At 38.0% G+C, this 27,260-nt stretch overlaps 1 protein-coding gene across 1 annotated transcript in view; it reads left to right on the forward strand.

Annotated features, from left to right (window-relative positions):
• DCDC2 (doublecortin domain containing 2) overlaps nucleotides 1–27,260 on the forward strand; it is a 56,290-nt gene that overhangs the window by 14,765 nt on the left and 14,265 nt on the right. The window contains 6 exon segments of the mRNA XM_036395160.2: nucleotides 2,520–2,596; nucleotides 2,716–2,847; nucleotides 7,770–7,913; nucleotides 8,710–8,764; nucleotides 10,255–10,450; nucleotides 26,040–26,140. Of these exon segments, the coding sequence (XP_036251053.2) occupies nucleotides 2,520–2,596; nucleotides 2,716–2,847; nucleotides 7,770–7,913; nucleotides 8,710–8,764; nucleotides 10,255–10,450; nucleotides 26,040–26,140 (705 nt within the window).

The following is a 27,260-nucleotide window of genomic DNA, read 5'->3' on the forward strand; positions in this document are numbered from 1 at the left end:
CTAACTATTCCAGTGAAGTGTGGAGCATTGGAACCTGAGTGTTGCAGACTGCATCAGAGAACTTAATTTGATGGGCTGTTTGGAGAGATTGCGGGAGAGCTTGAGCAGCATAAGTGAGCATCAGGAATGGATGTGGAATCAACTTTTAGAAAAAGTGATTATAATTTTACTATTTATGTATTGGATATTTTATAGGGGATTATCCTGGCAACCTACCAGCTACAAAGAAAGGTGTAAGGGCATCCAAGGTTCAGTAACTCCCATTTTGTGTTTGGAGTCTAAACATTAGGACCTGACAATATGGAAGTAAATCAGTATTGTCTTAGCCTCCAGTAGCATAACCTTTAGAAAGTTACTTTTTTCCCTGTGTATTCTGAAGCTCTTTATTAGATTGCTTACACTGAGAAAATAACCCTTTAATGGCTGACAGCAACAACAGAAATGTTTTCAGATGTTGCAGTTTATTTTCGTTTTTTTCCAATAAATATTCATTTCAAATTTTGGTGACATAAATGACCAGTTATGCTCTGAAGAATATGCTTCTAATGTTTCTGCAAGAATGGCTGAGCTCCTAAGTTACTTTGCAGTTCTCAAGAAATGTCTTTGCCTCCCCTAATGAGGTATATGATAGCAACCTCTTACTCTCTTTCCAGGCCTGTAGTAGTAGGTGTGAATCTTTCACCTGATTCAGATCATACTGGAATTGACAGCAAGACTGTGAACTGCAATTACCTTAGGCATTAGTGTATGTACCGTCTAGTACAAAATTTCTCTTTGTATGAGGCCAAAACAAACATGCATCTACAAAACAGATCTGAGTAAATGTAAATGGCTTGTGAATTGCTTGCTTAAAGGGAAGGTCCCCAGCCATGCCAGAAGTCTGCTTATCTTCCTTGCTGTGTCTTCTCTTGTAGATGTTTCTGGCCAAAATATCTCTTTGCACTGACCTTCAAATCACCATGCCCTTCTGGGGCTGATTGCTCCTGTTTAGTCTTTTTAGTCTATGGAGCTGTGCAAAGGTTGATTCGGCCTTTCTCCATCCATAACCACTATGGGCTTTTTTATGTCCTCTGAGTCTCTCAAAACACAAATGTTTGACAGTGCTACACAGCTCACAAGGGCCTTTGAAAAACACAACAAGTTGAAGTCAGTTGAATTCAGAATAAATATGCTTCTTTTTCAGCTGACATTGAAGACAGATTTTCTTCAACAGATTTACCTGTTGCTGTATTTTACTTGAAATGATTGTACACTAAGGAGTGCCATTATTGCTTTTGTTTTGTTGGTTCTCTTTCTCCTAAGTTTGCTGTCTCACCTCCAGAATTTATTGTGCTTGGTGCAGTATTTGCTGTGTGACTTTCTTTGTGGGAAATCAGATTTCATTATTTTAATAATAATTTTTAGCCCATTGGGAATATCTACTAGGTTGAGCACCTTTCTTTTCAGTGTATGCCCAAGAAAGAACTGGAAAGCATTCTAGTCATTACTAAATGAGTTTGTGTGAAAATCCAAGCAAACACTAAAAGCCCTGGAGTTCAGACCATTTCCCACAAATTAAATGAGAAACACTAGTTAAGTTAGCACAGAGTGTGATAAAACTGCAACATACTGTGTCATTAGACTGCTTTACATGGTGACTGGAAAATTGCCACTTTAAATAAACTTTTTACATCTATTTGAAAGCATGTCTCTCTGCACACCATCTATTTTATCCTTTAAGCTTCTATGGTATTTTTTTTTAGAAATGTAGTGAACTTGTAAATGCATGTACTATAACTTTTGAATGTTTGTTTGGATTTAACACCTTATTTTGATTTGCTGATGATGAAGAATTAAAAAGAAATCTTCCTAATGATTTTGGAGTTTGGCTTTATCCTTTTCCTTTTTTTAACTTTCTGTTCAGAATAACAACATTAATGTTGATCTCAATGCAGTGTCCCTTCAAAAGAGTATAAGGCATAATTCTGGGAATTAAGTAGCCTATGTATTATTCTGAAGGCTAAAACCTGCAGTTCACCTCACTTTTGAGTCATTGCTCTAAAATGAGCAAAGTATTCAGGAATCTTTATAAATTACTGATGGATTTGTATTAAAGGCCTGTACAAGACCAAAAGTAGTTGTTATAATAGCAGAGGGACCTAGCAATGTCATTTAATGTTAAAAAGAGGAGATAGTTAAATTGCCTGCACCATGGTTATGAGCAATAAAGACTAAGACAGCAAGAATAGCATTTGGGAGTATTTCTTTGGATCTGTAGAAAACCAGAGATGTCCATACAATTCTGTCTCCTCAGTGCAAACCATGTGTTATGCCATGGTGCACTGTGGTGTGCTGTGGCTGTTACTCACACACACATAAACCTGCAACAGTAATTATGTGTGCTATGTACAAGGTGAAGCTGGAATGGAATAAAATGCATTCTTTAAAGACATGCTGTCCCACTTGCTGATGGTGGTCAGGGTAAACTTTTTCTGACTATAAAGACTGTGTAACTTCTAATTCTTCTTTTATTCCTGCAGGTCAAGCCAGTTACTCACAGTAGGATCACTGTGTCAGCACGGTTTCGAAAGCCTCTCCAGGAGCCCTACACTATTTTGTAAGTAGAATTTTCACTTAGTGGGTTGCCATTTCAGGGGTGGTGGTGGTACTATGTTCACTTCAGGTGAGCTTTGTTTAAAATGCTCCTCCAAGTTATTTTACTTTGCTTTGTTTCAGCCTGATTGCTAATGGAGACCTTATTAGCCCTGCAGTGCGCCTCCTCATTCCCAGGAAAACACTGAATCACTGGGACCATATTCTTGAAATGGTGACAGGAAAGGTTACCCTCAGAAGTGGAGCTGTTCACAGGTATAAGGAAGCCAAATATTTGCAAGATACATTTTATATGCCTAGATATGTTTCTAAAACTCCATAGGTAGATATAATGGGTCATTCCTATTTTATGGGAAGTTTCACTGTAAGAAAATTAAAATACATCAGAAGGCCACAAGGTGGAAATACGTTGACTCTAAGAAACCTTCACATTTCATTTCTACTGCTATTTAAAAAAAGAATAACCGCAATGTGCTTGAACTGTTATTTTAAAATTAATATTTATTAATTTATTTAATTAGCAGGCCTGTAATAATACAATAATAATGCAATACGTTTAGGACTAATAAATAAGTTATGTGTAATAACGAAATAAATGAGCATGGTAAAGTTGGTGAAGATGTTTGGAATGTGAGGTACATGATGTGTGTTACTTTTTAATTTTGATAGTTCTTTAAATTCATTGGGGCAGACAATTTCAAGGAGAATATTATAGATTCTCCGGGGTTTGCATACCTGGGGCAAGACTAGGATGTGCTTCATATGCAGCCCTCAGCCTCTTAATAAAAGCCACGGCCAAAGTTGTTGTTGGGGTTTGCCAGTTCCAATATCTCAGCTGGTCTGAGTTGTTGAGGTATCCGAGGAATAGGAGGTCACTTCTTGGATAGGTAGGTTTCAGTCCCTTAAGGCTTTTACAATGTAAAATAAGTTACCTAAAATGGCATTTGATAGTTTTTATAAGTTTTAGAACAAAATGATAGATGTGATGTCCGTGAGAAACATTGCAGTTTAAGTGGGCTCTCAAGGTGTGCAAGCAAATTACGGACATTCCAGTGTGGCCCCATGCAGAGCACATTACAGAAATCTCTTCATCAGGTGGGAAAGGACCTTTTGTAGAAAATCATTCTTCACAGCCTATGCAATGTCTGATGCTAAGCTTGCAAAATCTTTCTCAAAACAGTGCAGGTGAGGTAGTCTTTTAGTTCTGCTTGCTTTCCCGTTTGATAAGGGTGAGAGAAGATTAAGGTAATGCTATTGAATATTAGCTCTCATCAAGTTTTTTCTCTCAGCCCTGAACTTCTTTGCTCCTATTAGCTGGCTGCTTAGGATTTTCACTTGCTGTAAAGTAAACCTGCATGTGTTGAAGCTTTCTGGGTCTCCTCTAATGTAATTGAGAAGTGAACAAAGCGAGAAAAGACATTTACAACATACAAATTCTTTCTGCTCTCAGGCTGTTTAGCCATTTAAAAATCTTTCACATTTTAGTCTCATTACTTGGTGTCATTCTGGTGAAACTAAATGTTGTACATGAAAGCATTCAATATATAACTAAGATTCCTTTTGAGACGTTCCCTTCAGTGCTCATCTTTAATCCTTCAAAAATAAGATAATGTACATGACATTTTAAATTATTTAATTTTTTCCTCTTGCTGGTTTTCTATTAACTCAGTTTTCATTTTCTTTTCTTTAAAATATTAGAAATACATATTAAATCCATTAGTAAAGTGATCATAGTTCTCTAGTAAGTTACACATTACTTGCTGGGGTTTACTGAAACTATGTTAGCATTAGGGGAGATCTGGTAAGACCACTGACACTGGGAAGATGCAATTTCTCATTAAAGAAGCATAAGTGGACTTACAAGAACCTGCATTATGTACAGGGCAGCTTTTTTCTTTTCCATGTTATTAAAAGACTTAAAAAGCTACCAAGTCTCACCCTGATCAGAATAGAAACGCAAGCATGAAATATGAGAGGGGAGATGATGGGAAAGCAGCTTTTCTGCTTTCCAGCTTGTTGATGGGGATGGGGTGCAGCAACCTGATGTGCATCAGCAGCTGGGAATTTGGGGATATTGTCCCAGAAATTGTGTCTTTGCTATCTCCCTTTCTCAGCCGGTATGCTTGCTTTCTTTTGGCTGTCACTTTTTAGCTTGGATTCAGGAGGGAAAGTGGAAGTCCACTGACATCTCACAAGGCAAACTTAGGTCATCCTCAGAAGAAGTGACCACAAGGACATTTTTGTTACATAATACAAGCCAGAGAGAGCCCAGCTGGTCTGTGAATGGTTGTGGCAAAGTGGGTGGGTGAAAATTGTGGCTTAAAAATTCCAAAATTGTAAAAAAGTAGCTTCAGAAATTTGTGTCACAAAACTTGTTTGTGCTTGTTAAGTCCGTTTAGTTAGTTATTTGTTTGAAGATCCATTTTTAAAAAATACATTTTTGATTTCACTTTCATCTTTAGAGACTGATTATATTTGATTTTGCTATTGTAATTATAATTTTCAGGGTGAGAAATGCAATTAAAGATTGCTAGTAATCTGTAACATTTTTTTGAGTTCTATTAAACAAACAACTTGTGCACTTTAAATATAACATTAAAGCACAAGCAAAATGAAAGATCAGGTGTGACAGTGTTCACAGGGGTTCTTGGATGAGGGAAGAGACAAGAATGTTGACTCCATGTTTCAGAAGGCTTGATTTTTTATTTTATGATGTATATAGTACATTATAACTATACTAAAAATAATAGAAGGAAAGGTTTCATCTCAGAAGGCTAGCTAAGCTAAGAATAGAATGGAATGAATAACAAAGGTCTGTGTCTCAGACAGAGAGTCCAAGCTAACTGGGCTGTGGTTGGCCATTAATTGTAAACATTCAAGATGGGCCAATCAGAGACACACCTGATGCATTCCACAGCAGCAGATAACCATTGTTTACATTTTGTTGCTGAAACCTCTCAGCTTCTCAGCAGGAAAAAATCCTAAGAAAAGGATTTTCATAAAAAGATGTCTGCGACAATCAGGAAGAAAAAAAACCCAATTATTTTGTATGTACCCCTTTGTATCTGCAGTCCCATACAAATATATAAACAATTTTTAAGCTGTGGTACACTGATTTGCTGGTTTTTCCCTCGTGAAAAAGTTCCCAAAGTGAAGTGCAATCTAGCAGAACACAGCGAGATTAATTCAGAAATAGGCTTCCTGCTGATTTTCTGATAGCTTGTTTTATTTTCATTGTTTGTGTGTAACTGATGTTGACTCTGTGGTAGTGAAACATAAATTGCTCTTTGAATTGCTGGCATGCCTGTGAAACGTTTGTGCTGTGAAATAAATATGAGTAATACAAACGAGGTGCTCCAGAGTTAGCATACCTCTTCTCAAGGAAGCAGCAATGTGATCTAGATTTAAAATAGCTGTAATTTCACCTTTCAAAATTTTCAGTCTTTGCACTTAGAAACGTATTCCCATGTGGCAGGAGACACACAAAAAATTAGGGTACTTTTATGAGTGTAATATAAAAAAGACATGGACATGCAGGAACAAGTGCAGCAAAGGGCCACAGAGAGGAAGGGCTTGAAGATACCTGTAGTGTGAGGAGAGCTGGGAGTCTACAGCCTGAGGAAGAGAAGGCTCAGGGGGATCTTTTAAATGTGTGAATATACCTGGTGGGAATGAGTGAAGAAGACAGAGCCAGGCTCTTCTCAGTGGTGCGCAGTGATAGGACAAGAGGCAATGGGCACAAAATGAGAGAAGGAAATTTCACTTGAACAGAAGAAAAAAAACTTACAGTAATGGTCATCATATATTGGAACATGTTTTCTAGAGAGGCATTGGAGTCTCCATCCTTGCAGGTGTTCAAAACATACCTAGAGACAGTCCTGAACAACCTACTCTTGTTGCTCTTGCTCTGCAAGGCATGATTGGACTAGGTGGTCCCCAGATATCTTGTTCAACCTCAGATATTCTGTGATTCCTGGTTCAGTAAAGTACATTAGTTTCTTCTGTGTTTATTCAAGGTTATGCCACCACATGTATCAATTTTAAAAGCTCTTTTTCTATTAAACTGAAAATTTTTGCACATTATAAGTCAAGGGTGTATTCAAGGTAGCCTCCTGATATTCTTCCCCAAATGTTCATAGTATCGTTGTGTGTATTTTTTTACATCTCCTTGCATTGTGTTGAAATTTATGTCTATAAATTCGTATATAGTATAGCTCTAGTATAGCTAGAAGGCTTCTAGAAAGGCAGTTAAGATAGCCATTCAACATTCCTGCAGTTAAGACTTTAATGAAAGTTGTTATTGCTGATTTTTAAATTAAATATAAATATTGTTGAGTTTTGAGCCATGCTTTGTAGGAAAGAGCTAATTTATTATTGAATGTTCCTCCTTACTCACTGTTTTGACTGTGCTAAAATAAAATCACAAACTTGACAAGGAAATAAATTCCCCCCAGCAGTCCCTGATGCATTTCTTTCTTCTCAAAAAGAAGTCATGGTGAAAATCCACCTGGTGTAATAGACACAGTCATTATTGGTATGTGCCCAAGCTGCATGGCTTCTTGTTTTAATGTAGTACTGTATTTCCTGTTGTTCCCATCAGGTTCCAATCTTCTGATCTACACAATGTAACAATATAAATGAAATGTTATTGGCATAGTCTGTGTTAGGTGGACAGGGCTTTCAGTCATGAATGCCCTGTTCTTCCCATGTTACTGCATAGTTTCCTGAGCACAGATAGAAATCTGTAGTGGAACTTGGTAGGAGAGGGGATCAGGAGCTCTTGAAATAGATGCCTTCCAAAGTAACGGGAAAAAGATATTGAAGACCTTAGAAATAAAAAGAAATTTATTTCTTTCCAGAAATTATGTATTTCATCTATTATAGCACTTCATACTTTGTTAGTTTTATATAAGCTGTGATTTAGAAGCTACTTTGCTGTTTTCCTTGGTGGTTTGTTTGTTCTAGTTTTTTTTTTGGTTTTGTTTTTTTTGCTTGGTTGGGTTTTTTAAAAAATTTAGTTTCTCATCATTGTATGGTGTGTGCTGTACTTTATTGGGTTTCATATCTGGAAATGCAACATACATTTAGCGAGTTTAGATTAACATAGCTTCCAGTGCTCTGAACGCACCTAACTGATTGTTAAGGTTTATTATAATAAGCATTTTTATATTTTTCAGACTCTACACTGTAGATGGAAAACTTGTTCAGAATGGGTCAGACTTGGAGAATGGGCAAATTTATGTTGCAGTGGGTAGAGAAAAGTTTAAGAAATTGCCATATGGTGATCTGCTGTCCAAAGCTACAATGAGAAGGCCACAGGGGTAAGTTCTAAAGGTGTGTGATGCACTCCTGTGTGTTTGTGTGTGTCAATAGTAAAGTACAAAATTATTATTCCAAGAATGATGCATGAGTTAGTATGGATGCAAAACTTCATTGTCAGCTTCTGAGAAAGCTGAGATAAAAATAACAAAAGCAGAAATGGAAATTCAGGAGACCAGTTCATCTCATAAGCATTCCCTTGATCATGTATCAAAAAATTAGCATCTGAGAAAAATTAATCCAAGTCAAAGTAATCCTAATTTTTTTTTCCTTGGGATACAAATGTGTACAGCTGAATCAGCAGTTTAGGTCTACTCTTGGTTAGTAATGTTTTATGAAAGATATACTCCCTTAAGATTGTTTTATGTTCGGGTCTATTTTTTGTAGGCTAGAACAATCACATAATAGAGTCCTAAAATGGGTATCTGTAAGGAGAAACTTGTGCTTTTTCTACCTTTGGAAAACATGAGAATTTAGAACCATTTCATTGAAATAAGAGGAAAGAAATGGAAATTGTAAGGAGAATTCACATAGTAATTCACTGGATACTGCTCTGCAAGGTTTTGGTATATTAAAGTATGCATTGTGGGGTAATGCACTTGTTGAATAAGTTAATTATTATGCATTTAAACATAGTCTAGTAAACAGAACAAGTGATGCTTAGTGAAAACACATAGTGAAGAAAGCAATTATCTCTGTTGCCATAGCCATCTTGGTGTTATCTGCCTTGATTATAGATACATAGTGTCTGTACCAGTGACAGGGTACACAGTTCTAATATATGGCTTATTCCTGCAGTTTCAAAACCTCTGTACTACCTCCAAATGTGGGATCTCGAAAGTCTAAAGGCAGCGTAAGTATCAAATTTCTAATTCAGCTAAAATATGGCAGATAGAAAACCCCTGTCCTTTGGGTTTTAATTAAATCTGAAGAGAAAAAATTCACAGCCACATGGTGGCATGCTTATTAAAGCCTGATGAATCTGTAGCTATTTGCAGTGTCAATTAGAAGAAATCTGAGAAAATATTGTTGTGCTAAGGGCTGCTTTGTTTTTGATAAAAGCTTCCATAGCAAAGACCAGCTGCTGGGTTGAGGTCTTTCCTATAAATATGATCATTTGTGTATTTATTTATTTATTCATTCAAATTATATACCTTAAGGAAAAACACAGAACCTTTCACAAAACGTTTTGCAGAAAACTGTGTTTCTGAACTCTGAGTCTGGAAAAGGTCCTAAACCAGTTTGCAATTTGATGTTTTATTCTAGGCAACCACTACATAGAGAGCTTGATCCTTCACTGCTTTGTATCCTGTTTAGCTATTTGTATGTGTACAAAATGAGTCAGGGAACCATTAAGGCTGGAAAAGACCCCCAAGGTCATCGAGTTCAATCTTTGACCTATCACCACCGTGTCAAGTAAACCATAGCACCAAGTGCCATGTTTAGTTGTTTCCTAAACCCTTTCAGGAATGGTGACTCCACTGTTTCTCTGGGCAGCTGTTCCAATGCTTAATCACTGATTCAGTGAAGGAATTCTTCCTTATGTCCAACCTGAACCACCCTGGCATATCTTGAGGCCCTTTCTTCTTGTCCTGTTTCTTGTTGACTGGGAGAAGAGCCTAACCCCACATTGCTACAAGAAGAGTCCTCTGTGGATTTAATTTTAGTTCCAAAACAGAATATAAGTATCTGTTTTCACCAGTTCTCCACAAGTGCAGTTTGCTGTACAAGTACAAGACAGCAGGGAATCAGACTCACAGTCTGTCATTATAATTGTGGTAGTTGATCATGTCCTTTCACTCTTTACAAAACAAAAAAAAACCAAGTCTCTGGAGCCACTAAAAAGAAGTAAGCAATAAAACATACAAGTTTGTGTTCACATTCCACTGAATGTGTTACTGCCCTGTGAAGGCTGTCATTCTCCTCCAGCTTCTCTTGACACAGAATAATGCCCAGGTCTCTTTTACACAGACAGTGATTTATTAACCAGTCATATTAATGTGTTATATCTTGTGGCTGTCCACACATATAGGTGAGAGATAGCTGCATATAAAATGCATGTATGCATAGATTCATCTAGCTATTCTTTTCATTCAATGAAACATTATTTTCTTATAATAAATATGTGATTTTTCTCCTGGAAGCTGTTGAAAATTTAATTGGTCAAATCATACAGTAAGTTCATAAGATAGTTATACTTCTCTGGATAATTTAAGGTATCACTTAAATTTACTAATTGTAAATTACTATAGTTCTTTAACACCTGATACCAGTCCTTACTGAAATTTAAGAAAATAAGCTTTTTAATTTGCACCACTGATAATTATGTCCTCTTCTTTTTAGGGAAATGATAGGCAGTCTAAGTCTACAATTGGAGCTGGTGCCCAGGGAGAACACAGTTCCTCGCCTCAGCTTCCCAAAAGAAAAGACAAAAAAAGCCAGAATCCAGAGAGTTCTGTGTCCAGACGACACTTTTCTAACCACTCTACAAAAGTAAAACAGACAGTAAAAGCTTCCCCAGGAATCCTTCAGGATAATGGTCAGTACTAAGATAAACACTGTTGTAGCAAAGTGGCTTTTGGTCTTCAGTTAAACCAGTGAAATAGTAGAATAACATGTTTGAATAGTTAGTGAATTGTCCATTTACTCTGCGAAACTGGAATTGCCAAAGTTCTTTCTGCTTAGGAAACGCACCTGTGCATCGCCACTACATTCCTAGCTTCATTTACAGAGCACAAGAGGCATTGTATGAATTTTATTATACCTTGGAAGTTAAGCTCATATGGTTCTATCATTATGCTTTTGGTAAAGGTAAATAAATATGTTTTCACCATTTTCCCACTTTTCTGCCCTGCAATAAGGTGAAGAAAAGGAGCTAGTGTTCTGCAATGAGGTGAAGGACCCCTTGCTGTCCCTGAAAATCCCTGATTACCTGCCTGGTTCTGTGTAAAAAAACAACTAGAGCCTGGGGGAGGAACAGAAGAAGCAGTTACAGAAGCTCCAGTTAGCTGGTAGCTAACTAATCCTGCAGCAGAGCTGCTGGGGGCCCTTTTGAAATTTGCCCTTCTCTGTGCTGTAACAGCAGTGGCAGCAGTTTGCAAATTTAGGCAAAAACATCCTCTTTGAGAAACTGTTATCTTATAGTGTGATATTCCCTTTCTCCCTATTTCTTTAAAGAGCTAAAATATATATAAAAATTATATATGTATGTATGTACAGCCATATTTGATAGATAGAACATATATAGGGAAATATTTATGTCTCTATGTAATGCTGTTGCTACTCCACCTGCTGACAGAATTGGTTGGAAAGCCTCTAAGTTTATTGAAGGACTGTTTGCTTCTCGCTTCCTCTTTGCTATGCTTTGTGGGTCTTGTGTAACTAGGAGAAGCTGTTCAAGGCAGTGGTTTGTGTGGTATGAGCTCAAGTGTACTTTTGGAGAAGCTCTGTGATCCTCTATTTTACCTCCATATATAAAGACCTGTTAGTAAAAGTGGGAATGGACAGTTGTAGCCAGGTGTGGTTCAATCTCTTCTCTGAGGTAAGAAGTAACAGGACAAAAGGAAATGGCCTCAAGTTGCACCAGGGGAGGCATAGATTGGCTATTAGAAAAAATTTCATCACAGAAAGGATTGTAAAACATTGAACCTGCTGTCCAGGGAAGTGGTGGGGTCACTATCCCTGGAAATATTCAAAAAAAGTAAGGATATCATACTAGAGAACAAAGTTTGACGGTGAACATGGTGGTGGTACTGGGTTGACAGTTAGACTTGATGATCTTAAAGGTCTTTTCCAACCTTAATTATCCTATGATTCTAACTCTTGAGAAATTAAAGACTTTTCACTCACCTCTGACTCAGTCACTCAGTGGAGTGTGGGAGCTCCACTGTAGTCAGAACTTTGGTAGCTTGTAGGGAAGTGGTTAAAAGAAAAGGTCCTACAATGACTCCGAATGGTCACCTCCTGCAAAGCTATTGTCTTTTGTGCATTCTGTTCTGGTCACACCTCAAGATGGAGTGACCTGAAGCTCAGGCCAGGCGGGCTGTAGGAGCTGTGAGCCATGCTGCTGTAGGAGTATCCCTTGCCCAGCCAACCCTCATTGTCAAAGACTGCCCTTGACAGAAAGCCAGCATTGCAGAAGTCCTCATTATACCATGGTCCTTGTCATTTATCTATCTCATATAATACAGAGGGAAGCCTTTTATCCCATCCAGATGCATGAAGTGTAAAGTAGCTTATCAACAAATCATCAGCATGTTCCACCATCTTGTTTGCTTGGGTATAATAAGATTGATAATTTCATAATAATGAATATGAAAAATTCCTTTGATACCCTCCTTTCTGTCCCAGTGCTGTACCATCATGCTAGTCAGGAGTAATCCATCATCAATTTGTGCGTAATCTGGAACAGGAACACTGGAAAAGCAGTTACAGAGCCCTGAAATAGTAGCTTTGGCATTAGTATACCTGCTTTTAGTGACAACTAACAGTCCACATACCAATTTCATTCCTGTCAGTACATGCTTAAAACGATTTGATGTTGAATAAATTTTCTCATTCTTTTCAGGCCACTTTTTGGGCCTGAATGATCAAATATTCCCATCAGGCAGTTGCCAAATGTCTCCTTTAAAAATATTGTATCCTAAAGTATTTTCTCCCTGTTCTGTGATTGCAAGAGTGTGTGAGGTCCATTGTCTCTCCCCAGGTAAACATAAACAGACTTTGGCAGTACAACATAAATTGCTTTGTTCATTAAAGTCTGGTGCATGGGCCCTATTTCTTTTAAAACTTATGTCTAATTTCTCAGCATCCATTGGGGTGTTTAGTGAAATTTGAGGTCCTCTATCAATCACATATTTCAAAGGATGTTTTCTAGGCCTACTGGTAAGTAAATTGATAGGCTATAATGCACCAGGTGATAAAGCCTAAAGTTCTTCCAGCACTTAGTGAGCTTTTTTATTTTTCTTTTCCTCTCCTCAAATGGTTGCAGGTATGTTTTTTTCTGTGAAAGCTTTTGTTTTTTTCATGTGTCCCCCTTGCACTCTTTTCACTAAGTGTTCTCTGGTTGTTGCCTGAGAGCTGCATGGGGAGTACCTAAAGCTATCGCTGTCCTCCACAGCTCATTTTGCTTCAGGGGTGTTTTGATCCTTCTTCTGTCTCAGGCAAGGTATGTTTAAAAGTCCTCACCTGGCACTCAGGAAGTCTTTGCACTTGAGTTTTTGGGCCCCTCTGAAAGGCCCAAGTTTGTTCTCCAGGATGGAGTTTCCCAGCCCATTTCCCTAGCATGGTTTACTGTGTCATGAAAGAGTCTTGCCCAAGGAGGAAAGGTCATCTTGGGGATCTTGTAACGCTTCACTATGCATTACATCTCCTCTTTGTCTTGTCTTTGTCTTCTCTATTTGGTCTTGTCACCCTACTGAAAACATTTTTAAAGTTATAGGGGCTTCTTTCAATAGAGGTCTTAACATACTAGGATTGACTTCTGCGGAGATTGGGATGTATCCGTTTAAGTGTCCATACATTGCCTTGTAATAGTGGTAAATATTTCATGACATGACCATGTGAGTATAGAAGCTGGTCCTGCTCTTTCCATAACCTCTGTTCCTCCTGCCCAATATGCAACCCTGAGGATTATTGAATGGGGTTGATTGATAGGCTCAGTCCTAAGTTTAATAAGACTCCTGGCTTCCAGTATCTAGCCTTATAGAATGATTTTATCTAGCATTCAAAGACTACTGAACTCTAGGTGGACATATTTTAACAGATTGTTCCTTATGATACAGTGAATAGTTGTCTAAATTAAGGGGATGGCGTGTGCAAATTTCAGCATATGGAAGACGTAAATTACATGTTTTGGTCCTTTTCTCATGTAGAAATTTAGGTTGTAGTAGAGAAAGGAGAGAGGTTGAAAGAAGAGTTTATTAAGGCTCTGGGAGACCAAGCACGCCTTTTAATGGAAATAAAATTAAAAATATGCCAACCTTGTAATATTCAGGAAAATTTAATAAAATCAATGAAATAGTTATACTTCTGCCTTTCCCTACTTGAATGTTTATGCCTCTGTATGTAATATCTGTTTTATCAAGTTGAATTATATCAGTGGCAGTATCGATGAAAATGATGTCATGGAGTCAATATTTTACCATATGACCTCCTTTCTTTGCAGAATTTCTTAGTATTCTATCTTCTATTCTATCCTACTCCTTCTCATCTTCAGCCCTGAATTATCTGGCAAAGTGATTTTCATCAGGAAAGGACAGCCCATGAAAATTGAGAATTTTTGCAGTAAAATATCTCTTATGATTAATTTTTTCCCCAGGAGGATTTTCCTAGATCCCCCAGTAACATCACAGGGAAAAGGAGTCTCCCTCTTCTCTTCTAGTTGGCAAAAATGGACAGACAGTGCATTTTTCACTGATCCATACCTTCACTTCCATCCAGCAATATTCTACTTGCTCCTGAGAGACTTACTCTCAACAAATCCTCAGTCTCTGACTCCCCTGGTTTTCATCCATATTTTTCCTGTATGTTTGCCAGTTGCAAGGCATCCCAGGGAGTAGTTCTGACCATGTTTTTTTTTTTCTGAGCTCCTTGAGGTCCTTTGAACACTTCAGTCTTAATTATGGGTATCATTTTTTATTCTAGAACTGCTTCCTTTTTAGATGAGGACCTAGAGGTTCAGTCATTTCATCAGAGACTTATTCTCCCTCATCAGCATTTTCATCAGGGTTTTCCTAAATACCACCACTTCAATCCTCAGGTGATACTATTAATTTTTGGATTTTTCTAACAGCTGGGGGACTGGTGAGTTTTAATGTCAGCACTGATTTTTTCCCCCAAGGTTTTTTGCTTTCCTTTGGATTCTTTTAACTGTTGTTTTACCTTGTCATTTTGATACCATAAAGACAATTTTTCTTTCCTTTATTTACTATCTCAGATGCTTAGTTTGTTTCATAATTTGTTCTCTTTATTGCCATGCAGCCTTTAAGCATAGCCTGCACAACTGTAGTGTGCTTAGTACTAAAATTAGTGTGACAGTGTTCACAGGGGTTCTTGGATGAGGCAAGAGACAAGAATGTTGACTCCATGTTCAGAAGGCTTGATTTATTATTTTATGATATATATATATTACATTATAACTATACTAAAAAGAAATAGAAGAAAAGGTTTCCTCAGAAGCTAGCTAAGAATAGAATAGAATATAAAAGAATGATAACAAAAGGCAGCTCTCTCGGACTCTGTCCGAGATAGCTCCGTCTTGATTGGTCATTAATTATAAACATTCAAGATGGCCCAATCAAAAATCCCTTTGTTGCATTCCACAGCAGCAGATAACCATTGTTTACATTTTTTTTCTGAGGCCTCAGCTTCTCAGAAGGGAAAATCCTAAAGAAAGGATTTTTAGTGAAAAAGATGTCTGCGACATGGAAGTGTGTTGAGAACTCAACAGAGCAAAGAATATTGGTTTGGGTTTTTTTTTATTTTTTATTTTAATCATTCATTACAAGTTAATGTGAATGCTGTGCTACAGCTGTGGAACAAGAATCTTTAATTTAGTTAAAAGGAAAGAAAGCTAACAGGAAAGAAAGCCAACAGGCAAACTGGACAAATCGTGTTAAAAAACAAAGAGCTGTTTCATTTTTAACAAAACAAAAACATCCACTGAAGTTAATGTTTAAAGATACTGGGCCTCTGGGTTTCAGAATACAAATAAGTGGGCACGGCTTCCTCTGGCAGTGAGACATGCTGTGTGCATACTTGTACTTACCCTGTGCCTGTATGCTTTGTTTGCACGTTTGCTCAGGACCTGTCATACTTCCCTTCGGGTTTGGAAGGACTTATGCTGCTGGGACATTATGCTGGGATTCAAAGGGCAGGCAAAGGGTATATTCCCTTTTCTGGGGGCACTGCTTCACCTGTTTTTTCAGTACCTCTTCATACACTGGAGAGCTGCATTAACATCCAGTGCAGCTTGAAAGGGCAGAATACAGGCTGTTCAAGCTTCTCCTCATGTGTGTGCTTTTAGTGCTCTGAAAGTCTCCCTGTCAGCAGAGAATCTCCCTTACTCTGTCCTGGTTTGTCACCTTGTCTCAGGGTGAGACAGACCCCCACAGTGGCTGTGTGACTAGTGGGGCTGCTGATGAAAATACCTTACAAGCTTGTATTCAGATTGGTTTGTTCTCTCAAATGACAGTGAAATTAGAAATCTAGTTTAGACCAGGTGCTGAAGTACTGGATATATGAAGTAGGTGTGTAATTGCTGCCTTGCTGCCTTGAATGATGACATTTTCAGGTTCATTTTAGAGTGAGGAGTCTTATTCTGAAATGGAGATTTACTCTTCATGGAGAACCAGAAGTCAGCTCTAGGAACACAGTGATAATGGTGACTCCCAAGTGCTGTTTTGATCAGTACAGCTCCACTGTCTATTCTGAAGGCTCATTGCAGTTCCTAAATTGGCTTTGCTTTTATTCCGAAACAGTCCTTCAAACTCAAAGGCTTTGGATTGAGTAAGGGAAGCATTTGTCACTATCTTGGGAAATTTATTTAATTTTTATTATAATTTTATTTTTTCCTGATGGACAGTGGAAAAGACTTTTGGCATTTTAGCTGGCTGCATTTGGCTGTCACTGATAAGTGATTAATTAATTTTAATCTGAAACCAATAAACTGCACAGTGACTTTACACATGCATATTTTGGGGTGTATGGAAATAGATAAAAAGAAAATGTTCGTAGTAGCAAATGTATCCTGTATTCTTTGCTGTCCTTTCCCCTGCCAATTTAGCATTGCATGGATTCTTCTCTTGAGTGCTAGACTGTTTGAAAGTGATTGTTTCCTGGGTCTTAATTCTTCTTCTGAAGAATTATGCACACAGTGTTAAGTCTTAACCTAATCTTCCAATTGAGTTTAGTTGGGCTAGCTGTATATTTACTTTGAATTTACTTTTTTTATACACTGAGAATTTCACCAGCATGCAATTTATATTACAACTGATCCATGTCATAATCCTCTTAAATCAAGATGATTAAAGAATTTCTTAGAGTTGAAAGCTCTTTGTGCAAGACTTACATTCACCCCTTCTCAGGGCAAATTGAGTAGATTATGAGCTGATGCTTTGGTGTTTGTAACCTGTAAAGCACACTATTAATGTTATGATCAGGCTTCCACTGCACTCATAGAAGCCTTAATAACATTGAATATATGGTATGCAACAGTAATTGCAATTAGAAATGTGGGGTTTAGAGCTTAGACTAGTGCATCTGGTTCAGCAGAATTTGGGTTTATGAAAGTGACACCAAAGGTATATTTAATTATCAGCAGCTTGTTTTGAGGTTTAAAAAAGAATAAAAAAAGATGGGAAACCACCAAACCCCCCCTGAACCTATTAATTTATTGGTCTGTGTCATATTGTGTAAAGAGTATGTGTAGGAAGTTGATCAGGAAAGAAGCAAATTCAGAAGTGTAGCAGAAAATTCTTGGAGGTGAGAGTCCTCATTTAAAGCCTATTCCATTACAATGCAGTAGTTTAATTGTGGTCACATGGCTTGTGAAGTAACTCCCTACATAAACTATAAAAGAAGTTCTAGAGCTAATAGACTGTGGAGTTTGAGTTTTTTCTGTGATTTGGAGAAGTCATAGAGTGGACATGGGCTGACCCATTCCACAGTTTTTCAGATCTATTTTTGAGTATTATGAGGTCTTAGAAGTTAGCTGTCATCTCAGTTTCCTGGGTTTGTTAATGGCTAAAAAAAAGGAAGAAAAAGGCCAACCCTTGTAAATAAGGAAAGCTGCACAGAACCCCAGGTATTGCTGTCCTGCTCTGAATTAGTTTCAGTAAAATTATGAACTTGCCAAAGAGTACAAACCTGGGCTGCTGAATATCCACTCTGCATTGTGAGCTGAAACTGTTGTCTGTGTTTTCCTGCTGACAATTTTTAAGATTAAAAACCTATCTGCCATTAAAACACAGACCATATCATTCTGGTATTGTCAAAGCAGATGAAAAGACTGCTGAAGAAAGAGAGAGCTTCTCATTTGCAGAGATTTTACAAGACCTGCGGGCTTATTCCTTGCATAGTAGGAAACAAATCTGAATGAAGAAATGAGAACCCTTTTTTGCTGTAGCTGTGTATTGTTACAGTGCTGGATCATGGTAGCCAGAGCATTCTAATGCCAGTGTGGAACTAAGATGATCATCTTGCAGCCACTTTATTAAAACACACGAGTTTCTTTGAATTTGCTTTTAGGGAAGTGAATACTTCACAAAATGTTAAAGAGGAAAATACATACTTATCAGCAGGAAAGCATGCTGCTTAATTCCTAGCAGGAGGGTGTAAAAGTTTGGAATCATGGGACCAGGACAGACATTTCAGGGCTTTTGTGTCCAGTCGGCTCTGCCCAGACACGTGTAGGATGGTTCTGGGGCCGCCCGCGCTTCAAAGGACGAGTCTGGACTCTTCAGTTTTTTGGTCGTCAGATTGTTTATTGTTTCTTATCTACAGAATTTTCTTTCTGCCCAGCAGAGGTCTGACCTGCAAGGCAGCCAAGGGCACTCTGACCACCCATGGGGCAGTCGTGTCTTTTTATACTAAAAACTATGTACATCATATTTACCTTTATTTCCCAATACCTTTCACCCATATTAGCAAGTGCACCTTCACCATGGACCAATCCCCAAGTGCCAACATCACCACAGAAAATGGATGACAAGAAGAAGAAAGAAGAAGGATGAGACACGCCCTGATCCCTCCATCTTGTCTCCATAACCCCCCTGTACCAAAACCCTAAAATCTATATTTCACCCTGTAAATACATCATTCCTGCACCATTCATTCCCAAGTGACTCTCATGTCCTCAAACATGTGGCACATCCCTAGAGGGATCAAAGTCAAGCCACCAGACGCTCCTGGCAACATTCCAGGATTTCCGAGCCCCCCAAGGGTTCTCTTGGTAACTCTGGACATCCAGAGTGATGTGCTGAGTTCCCACACTTTTGCATTTTTTTAGTGACAGTTTAGCCCCTAGCACACAACTGTACTCAAGAGAAGGCTAAGTTATGTAACAGGCATGGAATTTAAAAAAATGTGGCTGAATGAGAACTGCTTTCTTAATTTAAAAATGCAAATGGGCTTCCTTCATTATCTATAATTTAAATCAATTAATAAATTGGATGATTAGAAATATGGAGAGGAAGTGGGATGAAGGGCCAAAACATGGAGAGGGAAGAAAAAACCCTTGTATTATGACAGTCAGTCCTTTATTTTTGTAGCTGTTGATGTATAATGATGACTGAACTATGGCAGCTTTTCCTTTGCTCCAGCATTACCATATTTCCTATCAGTAAGGGAGAGTGCTGTATACAAGGGCAACCTCTAGACCCACCTTTTGCAGTTTCTGTTGAGGTAAACAGATGTCAGCATTCTCTAATAGCATTATATTATATTACAGATTTAAAATTTTCAAAAGAGAGGGAGCAATTGCTTAAAAACTTGAGGCTGCAATAGTATCAAGGGAAGAAAAATATGTCCTTTTTAATATTCTCAACAGTTTCATATGTATATTGCTAGCAGGTTCTTTTCAGTTCCATTGTATTTTGATGACAGAAGTCACAGGCATGAAGACACATGCAGAACTATCATGAAGGCAGTGGCTCCTTGTTGGAAATGGGTCTTGTTCAACAGACATGCTTTTAAATTAAATAAACCCCAAAACACACACAAAACAAGAATATAAAATATACAATATATATAAAAATATATTGTATGCAGGCATAAACACATGTCCTCCTTTTTCCTCACAGCAAACTATTCAATTTTATGAGCCACTTTTTTTTTTTTACATTTTATTTTTAATTTTACTTACTGCTTTTATGATGCAGCCTCTGTTGTAAGTCACATTAAGTTTTTTTATAGTCATATTAACTTCCTTCCTTACCTATAGGGCTTGCACATAGTAAATGCCTCAGATTTCCACAAAATATTCAGGGCAGATTATTATTACAATGACTTTTAAAATTTCTACTACTAAATTTCAATCAGTTTAAAATTTGAAATGCATTAATATCTCTATAATTTTTTAATTTTTGCTGCAATAAATGTTTCATAGTTAAGGATGTTTACAAAAGGAGCTTAAATAAAAGCTATTTATTCCTGTGCTTAATTATTTTAAAAGTACAGATTTCTTATCAGCTAGTTTAATATATAATTTAATTGGTATTTAATAAAGTCATATAACCTTGTTTATCAAAGTGTAGAAAAAGAATTCCAGCTGAAATACTGAATGGCATCAAACAGAAAATGATCTTTCCATTTTAGCCAGGACTTGCTTGCTTATACATGCACCAATTTGTGGTTTCTTTCTCTACATACTGAACTGAAGGCACAATACACTGAACACTTCTGTGTTGAGACAACTACTAAAATGTGACCAGTGAAATGTTGCTAGTTGAAATCTTTTGGGGCATTTATAAATTTGCTCTTGCTGGTAACTAACCTGTTCTGTACCTATCAGGAGATTAGGAAGTAAAAAAGATCTAGAAAATAGCTGGAAAATTCTCCTGAATGGGCAGCAGAATCTCTTTCACACAAATGAATTCTCCAGGGCTGCAAAGCGAGGAAGAGCTGGCATGGGTAAGGGCCAGGACAGAGTAGGTAACTCTCAAAATGAAGATCTTTGACTATTAAGAGTCATTGTGCAAGTCATTAGGAAGTCTTAAAATTGTCTTAAATTGACTCTTAAATTGAATGAATTGTTTTTATTAGTCATTTGCAACAAAGAGCTGAAAAGCTTTGCAGGAATACAGTAGCACCTTCTATCTTTGGTGAAAGCAGCTGACTACTGAGCTGCTTACTTTGAGATAGACCTTGGCCAAGTACAAACTCAGAAACCTCACCCCCTGTTTACCAGTCATTATCCTTTCCAAGGTTCTCATCCAAACCTGACCACAGTGCCTTTCTCTCACCTGTAGCCTCTGGACCTGATTACCAAAGACTAAGTGTAGTGGTAACATCCTGCTCCTGTAATTTCACTGCCTTTTTCAGCTGGAAATTTCTCTTGTTCTTACTATTTGTGTGGCTTCCTTGCTCCTAGCTGTAGAGGTTGGCCATAAAGTAGGTGCCAGTGTTTCAACACCTGTATCATTTCAATTTACTTGGGGGAGGTTGAGTTGGTCCACGACTTTTTTGAGGCAGTAGTTACCTTTCCTTGGCAAGGCTGTTACCAGGCTACAAATGTTCCCTTTTCTGGTAACCCTGACAAGACTTCAAGGAATTCAGAGCTTTAAGCCATCTGGATCCTCCTGAGATTTCATCACTCTTTCTCTCTGTGGGATTATGGAGCTGGAAAAGAGGCAGGAGAGAGCACAACTCTTGAAGATACTCCATAGGAAAGCACTTATGGTTGCAGTTTTTGTTCATCTCTTCAGCATGAAACCAAAAAATCCTGTAAGAACTCTTTCCACTCTCCGGAGTCTTAATAAGTATTGCTTGTTGAAGAAATAAATATGAACAAAAAATCAGTAAAAATACCTGCCTGAAAACAAGGAGCATTTTTTCATTGCTGTTTTTTTTTGCTGCACTTCTGTGTATGTGGTAACATTGGAATACAGACATTCAATACCAGGTAGTAGTCCAACAGCATTCCTCTTTGCAGGCTTTCCTGAAGGAAGATTCTTTTAGGAAGCTTAAATTGGCTTGGATACCTGCTGACTTGGTTTATTCCCCCCCTCTCATTCTTTCAAGCTTCTACTCTTCTACTCCCTAAAAGCCATTTTTCTGCCTTCCAGTCAGTGCATTGGACCCTGTTGCTTCCCTTTTTCTCACCAGTATTTCCTCATCTTTCTATTTTCTCTTATACAGTTCCTCATTCCACATGTTTTTTCTAACATCACTGTGCCTTCATCATCTCCATCATCTCTATCCTCCAGCCTCTGCATATTCTCTCTCCACCAGGATGCTCCGTTTGAATGATCTGTTTTTTGCCCTTCTGCAGGTTCTTCTTCCCCCTTTTTACCTAAATTGCTGAATATGACCCTGCTTTAAGATAATCAGAAATAACAGGAGATGTTTTGGTTACCTAGTTCTCTCTATTTAGGGTATAAAAAATAGTGGTGATTTTTGGCTCAAGGTAGTCTATTGTCACTCAGTGACTGGCAAAACTTGAAAAACTCCAGTATCTTCTTTTTGTCTGGACACCATGGAAAAATATCCCCACAAAAGATCACGAAACTTTCATTAATATTTTGCTTGGCCTCTTGACAGAAGCTGCACGTGCTGTGGCATGGAGAACCGAGAACCTAACTGAAATAAATCCTCTGTTTATGCTTACCAGCAATCCTGTGGGGAGACACACCTTCCTTTCTTACCCCCTTTCTGAGCTCTTCTGCCCCAGTGTTGCCATGGCCCTGTCTGTGGTCAATTCTCAGGTAGTTTGAGTCACAAGAAAATGAGAGCTGACTCATAAAAGAGGAGCATGTTTAATCCACAATTTTGTACGAACTGTTTGGAGTAGTCATAAATGTCCCATTTAATGGAAGTGCTGGAATTTTTCTTTTTGGCAGGGTACACCACATATTTCTGCTTCAACAGAGATTGCAATAGAAGCCTACAACAATACAGGATGAAGACTTGCAAAAATGGTTCTTCATGTAATTTATGGCATTTTCTAAAATGCTTTTCTGTTTTTTCTCCCTTAGAGACATGTGAAGAAACTGACTAATGATTCAGACACAGAGATGTGAAATATTGTATCAATAAGATTTTTTCATACTTTTTTTTCCTAAACCAAAAAGCATTATCTATAAAATACGAGGCAAAGTTACCCAACTGAAAACATTTCCTTGGAAGTAACTCAGAGCACCAATAATTGTGATTAATGTGATCTGCAAACTCCGGTTGACAAGATCTTGACACAGAATCAAACAAACAAGAAATGTGTTGGCCTTTCACTAAGCTTCCATCCTCCAGATATTTGTAACTTCACATGCAGAAAGTGTAAATACTTCTGGCTGTAGAGTAGCAATGCTAATAATGTTAACATTTTCAGCTATTTTCATAATGCTCCATTTATTCAAATTAATTTTATGCAAATTATTTTGCAATTTTTGTATTTCTTTTCACTTTTTGTAACAAAAGACAACAGTCTGTGTCCTAATGTAAGACTAATTGCATTCCTTGCCCTTTCCTTTGGAATTTTTTGTTCAAGTATTACAACTTCCCCATTTTTCAGTTAGTGTCATTTTTTTCTTCATCTGTTTTGGCACATTTCCGATCTAAGTGTTTTAATTCCTTCCCTGACTGTACACATATTTTGGGCATCTGTCTTCCATTCTCTTATGTTTATGCAGAGGTAAATAATTCATTTCCCTTTTGTTGTAAATGTTCTATTTTCCTTAAATAATATTTTCAGTCTGTGGAAGAACAGGAGTGCTGTTTCTCCTGAGAATACTTTCTGTGCAATGAACAGTGGTATCCCTGAGAGATGCTGTGCAGTTCTTTTCAACTAATATCTTTTCATTTATGACCAGCTTTCTGAGCAAACACCTACTGGAATGTGCTTGGAGGAAATTCCATGGAGATTTTGGATTTTGCTTATTGAAATCCTGCTGTTACTAACTTTTTGGACACTCTCTTTTAAATGAGAAATATGATTCCTTACTGAAACTTACAGTCTTCTTTCCTCTCTCCTGCTCCCTCTTGGTTACATGAGTAAGTTTTTTTTCAAAATACTGTAAGTCTGTCTCCTTGGGTTGTTCAGCACCACCCTGAGCCTGATCTGCTCTTCTAAGAAGAGGTGCTTTAAAATTAAGAATCCTCAGCTCTTGAGTGGATTTGGCCTCCAGGGCTAACACATGTTCATCTCCCTTGTACTCCTCCTTTTGCCCTGGAGTAAAAACCTGATGCACATTGCCTTTGCACCCAAATCCTTTTTACCTCTAGAGGCCAGACAGTCCCCATTTTGGTTGAAAGACTTGGGAACCTTGAAGGCAAAGGTGTTATTACTAGAGCCTAAATGGAAGGATGGTGATATTAAATACAGTTCTTTCAGACACTGAGTTGACTTTCTGTAGTTCAGTGAGCCAAGGAATCTAGGGCAAGGTTATTTTCTTACATACTTAAGGGAAAGCCTTGAAATAGGAGAGTCTTCATGTGGCTTTTAGGGAACACATCACGTTTTCCTCTCAGAATATGGTGGAAATCTATAACTCAAGTGCCTGTGATGAGAGGCAGCAATGATAATACCAGGTGAGAGAAACAGAACATTCTGTCTCTTAGAGAACTCAGAAAAACTGGAAATGTGAAGTGCATTGATTCTTTGAAAAAGTACAAGTAGCATCTGTTCAGATGCATTTTTTTGTTATTCTCAGCCACTCCATGTTTTTATTGCTGATTTTGTCAAAAAACCCAAACAAGTCTTGGGTCAAAGGGGATTTGTAATGAGACATATACAGGTAGATTGTCCAAGATTTATCATACTGCTATCAAGTATTGAATGTCCTTTGTTGGTTTCAATGGAACATCCATGCACATGCATCGTTTTAGTAAATCCCAAGAAAAAGGAAACTAAAAAATAAAATTATTATTTTAATATGAGTAAAAAATGAGGTCTTGAAAAATATGTGTGAGTTATTTAGGATAGGAGTCCAGGCAATGATGCTGAGACCCCTCTGTTATTTCCAACAGGGTTACTTTCAGAGGACGTAGTAGTATGGACCTTTTGGTAGGGTGGGGGCGTTCCAGCAGGACTGATGCCTGGGTATTCTAGGTGCTCTGTCCATCAGGAAATCTTTCTCCTAAGATGCACCCAGCAGTTCCACTTTGGAATTTCATTGTGATGTACCATAGAAACCCCCATTTCTGCCTCTTCATTTCTGGGAGAATGGCCTTCACTTCTGGTCCTCTGGGCAGTGGCTGTCAGGCCACTGTCCAAGGCCATCTGGCACCTCCCCTCCAGTCAGCCATTTGCAGCAGTATGGTGCCTCAGAACGTGTTCCCAGGGCAAACTCTTCCCTTGACTCTCATAGTGATGAAAAAGTAACTGGAAAACTACTGGAGTAGTCAGTACTGACTTTTTACATGGATGGACTCTGGATTTCTCTAGGTCTTGGGATTTTATTAATTTCCACCAAAGTGCCTCTGTGCTACACTAAAGCTGTTCATTTAAGAGCATGCAGCAATGTAGATCAAATTGCATGGTCAGTTGACATTAGCAAGGAAGAACTAGAAGACAGTCAGAAACAGTGGAAATACTTTTTTGTCTTTCTTACTGTAGTTATATATTATGTTGGATATGGACACATCTTTCCTAGATCAGTGGAGAGAGATGATTTTGAGTAACTTGTGCCTTTAGTTTCTGGGCTGTTTTCAGTTCAGGGGAAAATACAGAGGATTGTGCATCACTTGGAAATTGTTTTCTGTATGTACCTATATTCACTTTCCTAATTAGCTGATACCATAAGACTTGTGCTGGAAACTTCAAAGACCCCGAGTTACCTCTTATACTCAGGGAAAAGAAATTACTTAAACTAAATGGTGTAAAATCTCTGCAAAATGTAACAGTTAATCCTTGTTTTCCATGAGTACATGCCTTTTAATTGGATGTGGAGTTTCAGCCATAGCTCTACATGCATGTGACCAGAGTTGAGGAGTAGAGCTAATCCAACTGTTTCTCTTAATCTTTTAACCCTAACCTGATTCAGCATGTTTGTTATTGATTCAGAGACTGAAATTTTTGATAGATGTATATTGTAATGCTTATTATTAAAGGATACTATAATTGACTGTAGAAACAGAAGTATGTTGTTGTTGTAATGCATTTAGTTCGGATTCACTCTGGACCTTTGCCCAGAGTGAAGGAACTTCAGATCCAGGATTTTGTTCAGTTCCCTTTCCCTTTGCCTTTTTTCCTCCCTTCCCCAAGTGGTGTAGTATGTAAGTATTTGTTGTTAAAAGGAAAGAAAAATCAATTGACAGCAATGGGAGGCTGAAGACTTGAAAGAACTGTATGGGGAATGATGGGTCAGCTCAGAAAGCTATTCTCAGGAGCAAAATTAAATGTGCAGTTCAGTAGTTGAGCCACACTGTGTCACCATTGGACTTCACTTCCTTCCACTTTATCTTTCCCATTATAGGTGAAGATATTTACAAAACCAGAGAAGAGGGGTCTGAAATGTGGGGGGCAGTTGAAGTGCAAGAAGATGAAGATACTCTTGTGGAAGTTCCACTGGACCAGGTAGTGATCAAGCTTTAAATAAGTGGTTTTGCTTTTTTTTTTTTTTTTTTTTTTTTCAGGATTACAGATTGTGTGTTGTTTCTCTTCCCTCAATTTCTTTCAAGTGTACAACATAATTCTGTGGGGATGACTGTAAGCTCAACAATACTGCTTCTTTTATGGCAGCTTTAGCAAATCTCCCTTTCTGTGTTAATATGTCAAATGTTAGTAACATTTCATCAGCTTCAGAACTGCTCTGAGAGTTCTTTACAGAGCCTTAGAGGATCAGGACTCCCTACTGTTACATCCTCCCAAATAAGTTCACCTGAATTGCAGTCTCTTTATACTGGTAGAGCAGTATTCCTGCAGTCCTGGACCACAACAGGTGCAGATTTGTCTGATTTTTTAAAGCTGACAGCACTTTGTTCTGTTGGAGCAACATGGTGCTTCGTTGGCCAATTTTTTAATCCTAAGATTTATGTGCAATAAATAGGTGTTGATAACTAAATATAAGATTATATCTCCCTTTTTGTACTTTGATTTGCACTCCTGTGGACTGAAATAATATCAGGACTAGGTAAATTGAACCTAACAGTAACAGCAGTTATTGTCCTTTATCTTGCTTTCAGTGTAGACTTCTGTATTTGTAGGAGAAATTGGAAGAAGTGTGGTAAGTATGGGGAGGAAAATATCCTTAATGAGGGCGGAGACTGGATTTGTGGGCTAAAAGGTAGGTGAAAAACTGGCTGGCTAATTTGGTGAGATTTAAAAGGTCAACTGGTTGGGATTTAACTGGCACCTATTTACAGATTGTGGTCCTCATGGTTTGATACCGGATCTGAGACATTATAATGTGTTCATGGGTCACACAGATGATGGCATGGGGCACAGCCTTATTCAGGCCCAGCTGTCATTATCAGGTGAATGCAGGGCTGTCTTTCAGAGCAATCTCAACAGCTTGAGGGAATAGAATGACTTGAGCCTCATGAAGTTCCACAAGAAAGAGAGGTACAAAGTTGGACACCTGTAGTGCAGTTAACTCTCAGTGCAGTCTGGAGACAGGTGGGTTAGAAAGGAGCTGCAGAAAGGCCGTGCAGCTCCTGTGGTTGGCAAGTTGAGTTGGTGGTGTTCCCTGTGCGGA

Source organism: Molothrus ater, chromosome 1, assembly GCF_012460135.2.
Source record: "Molothrus ater isolate BHLD 08-10-18 breed brown headed cowbird chromosome 1, BPBGC_Mater_1.1, whole genome shotgun sequence".
Lineage (NCBI taxonomy): Eukaryota > Metazoa > Chordata > Aves > Passeriformes > Icteridae > Molothrus > Molothrus ater.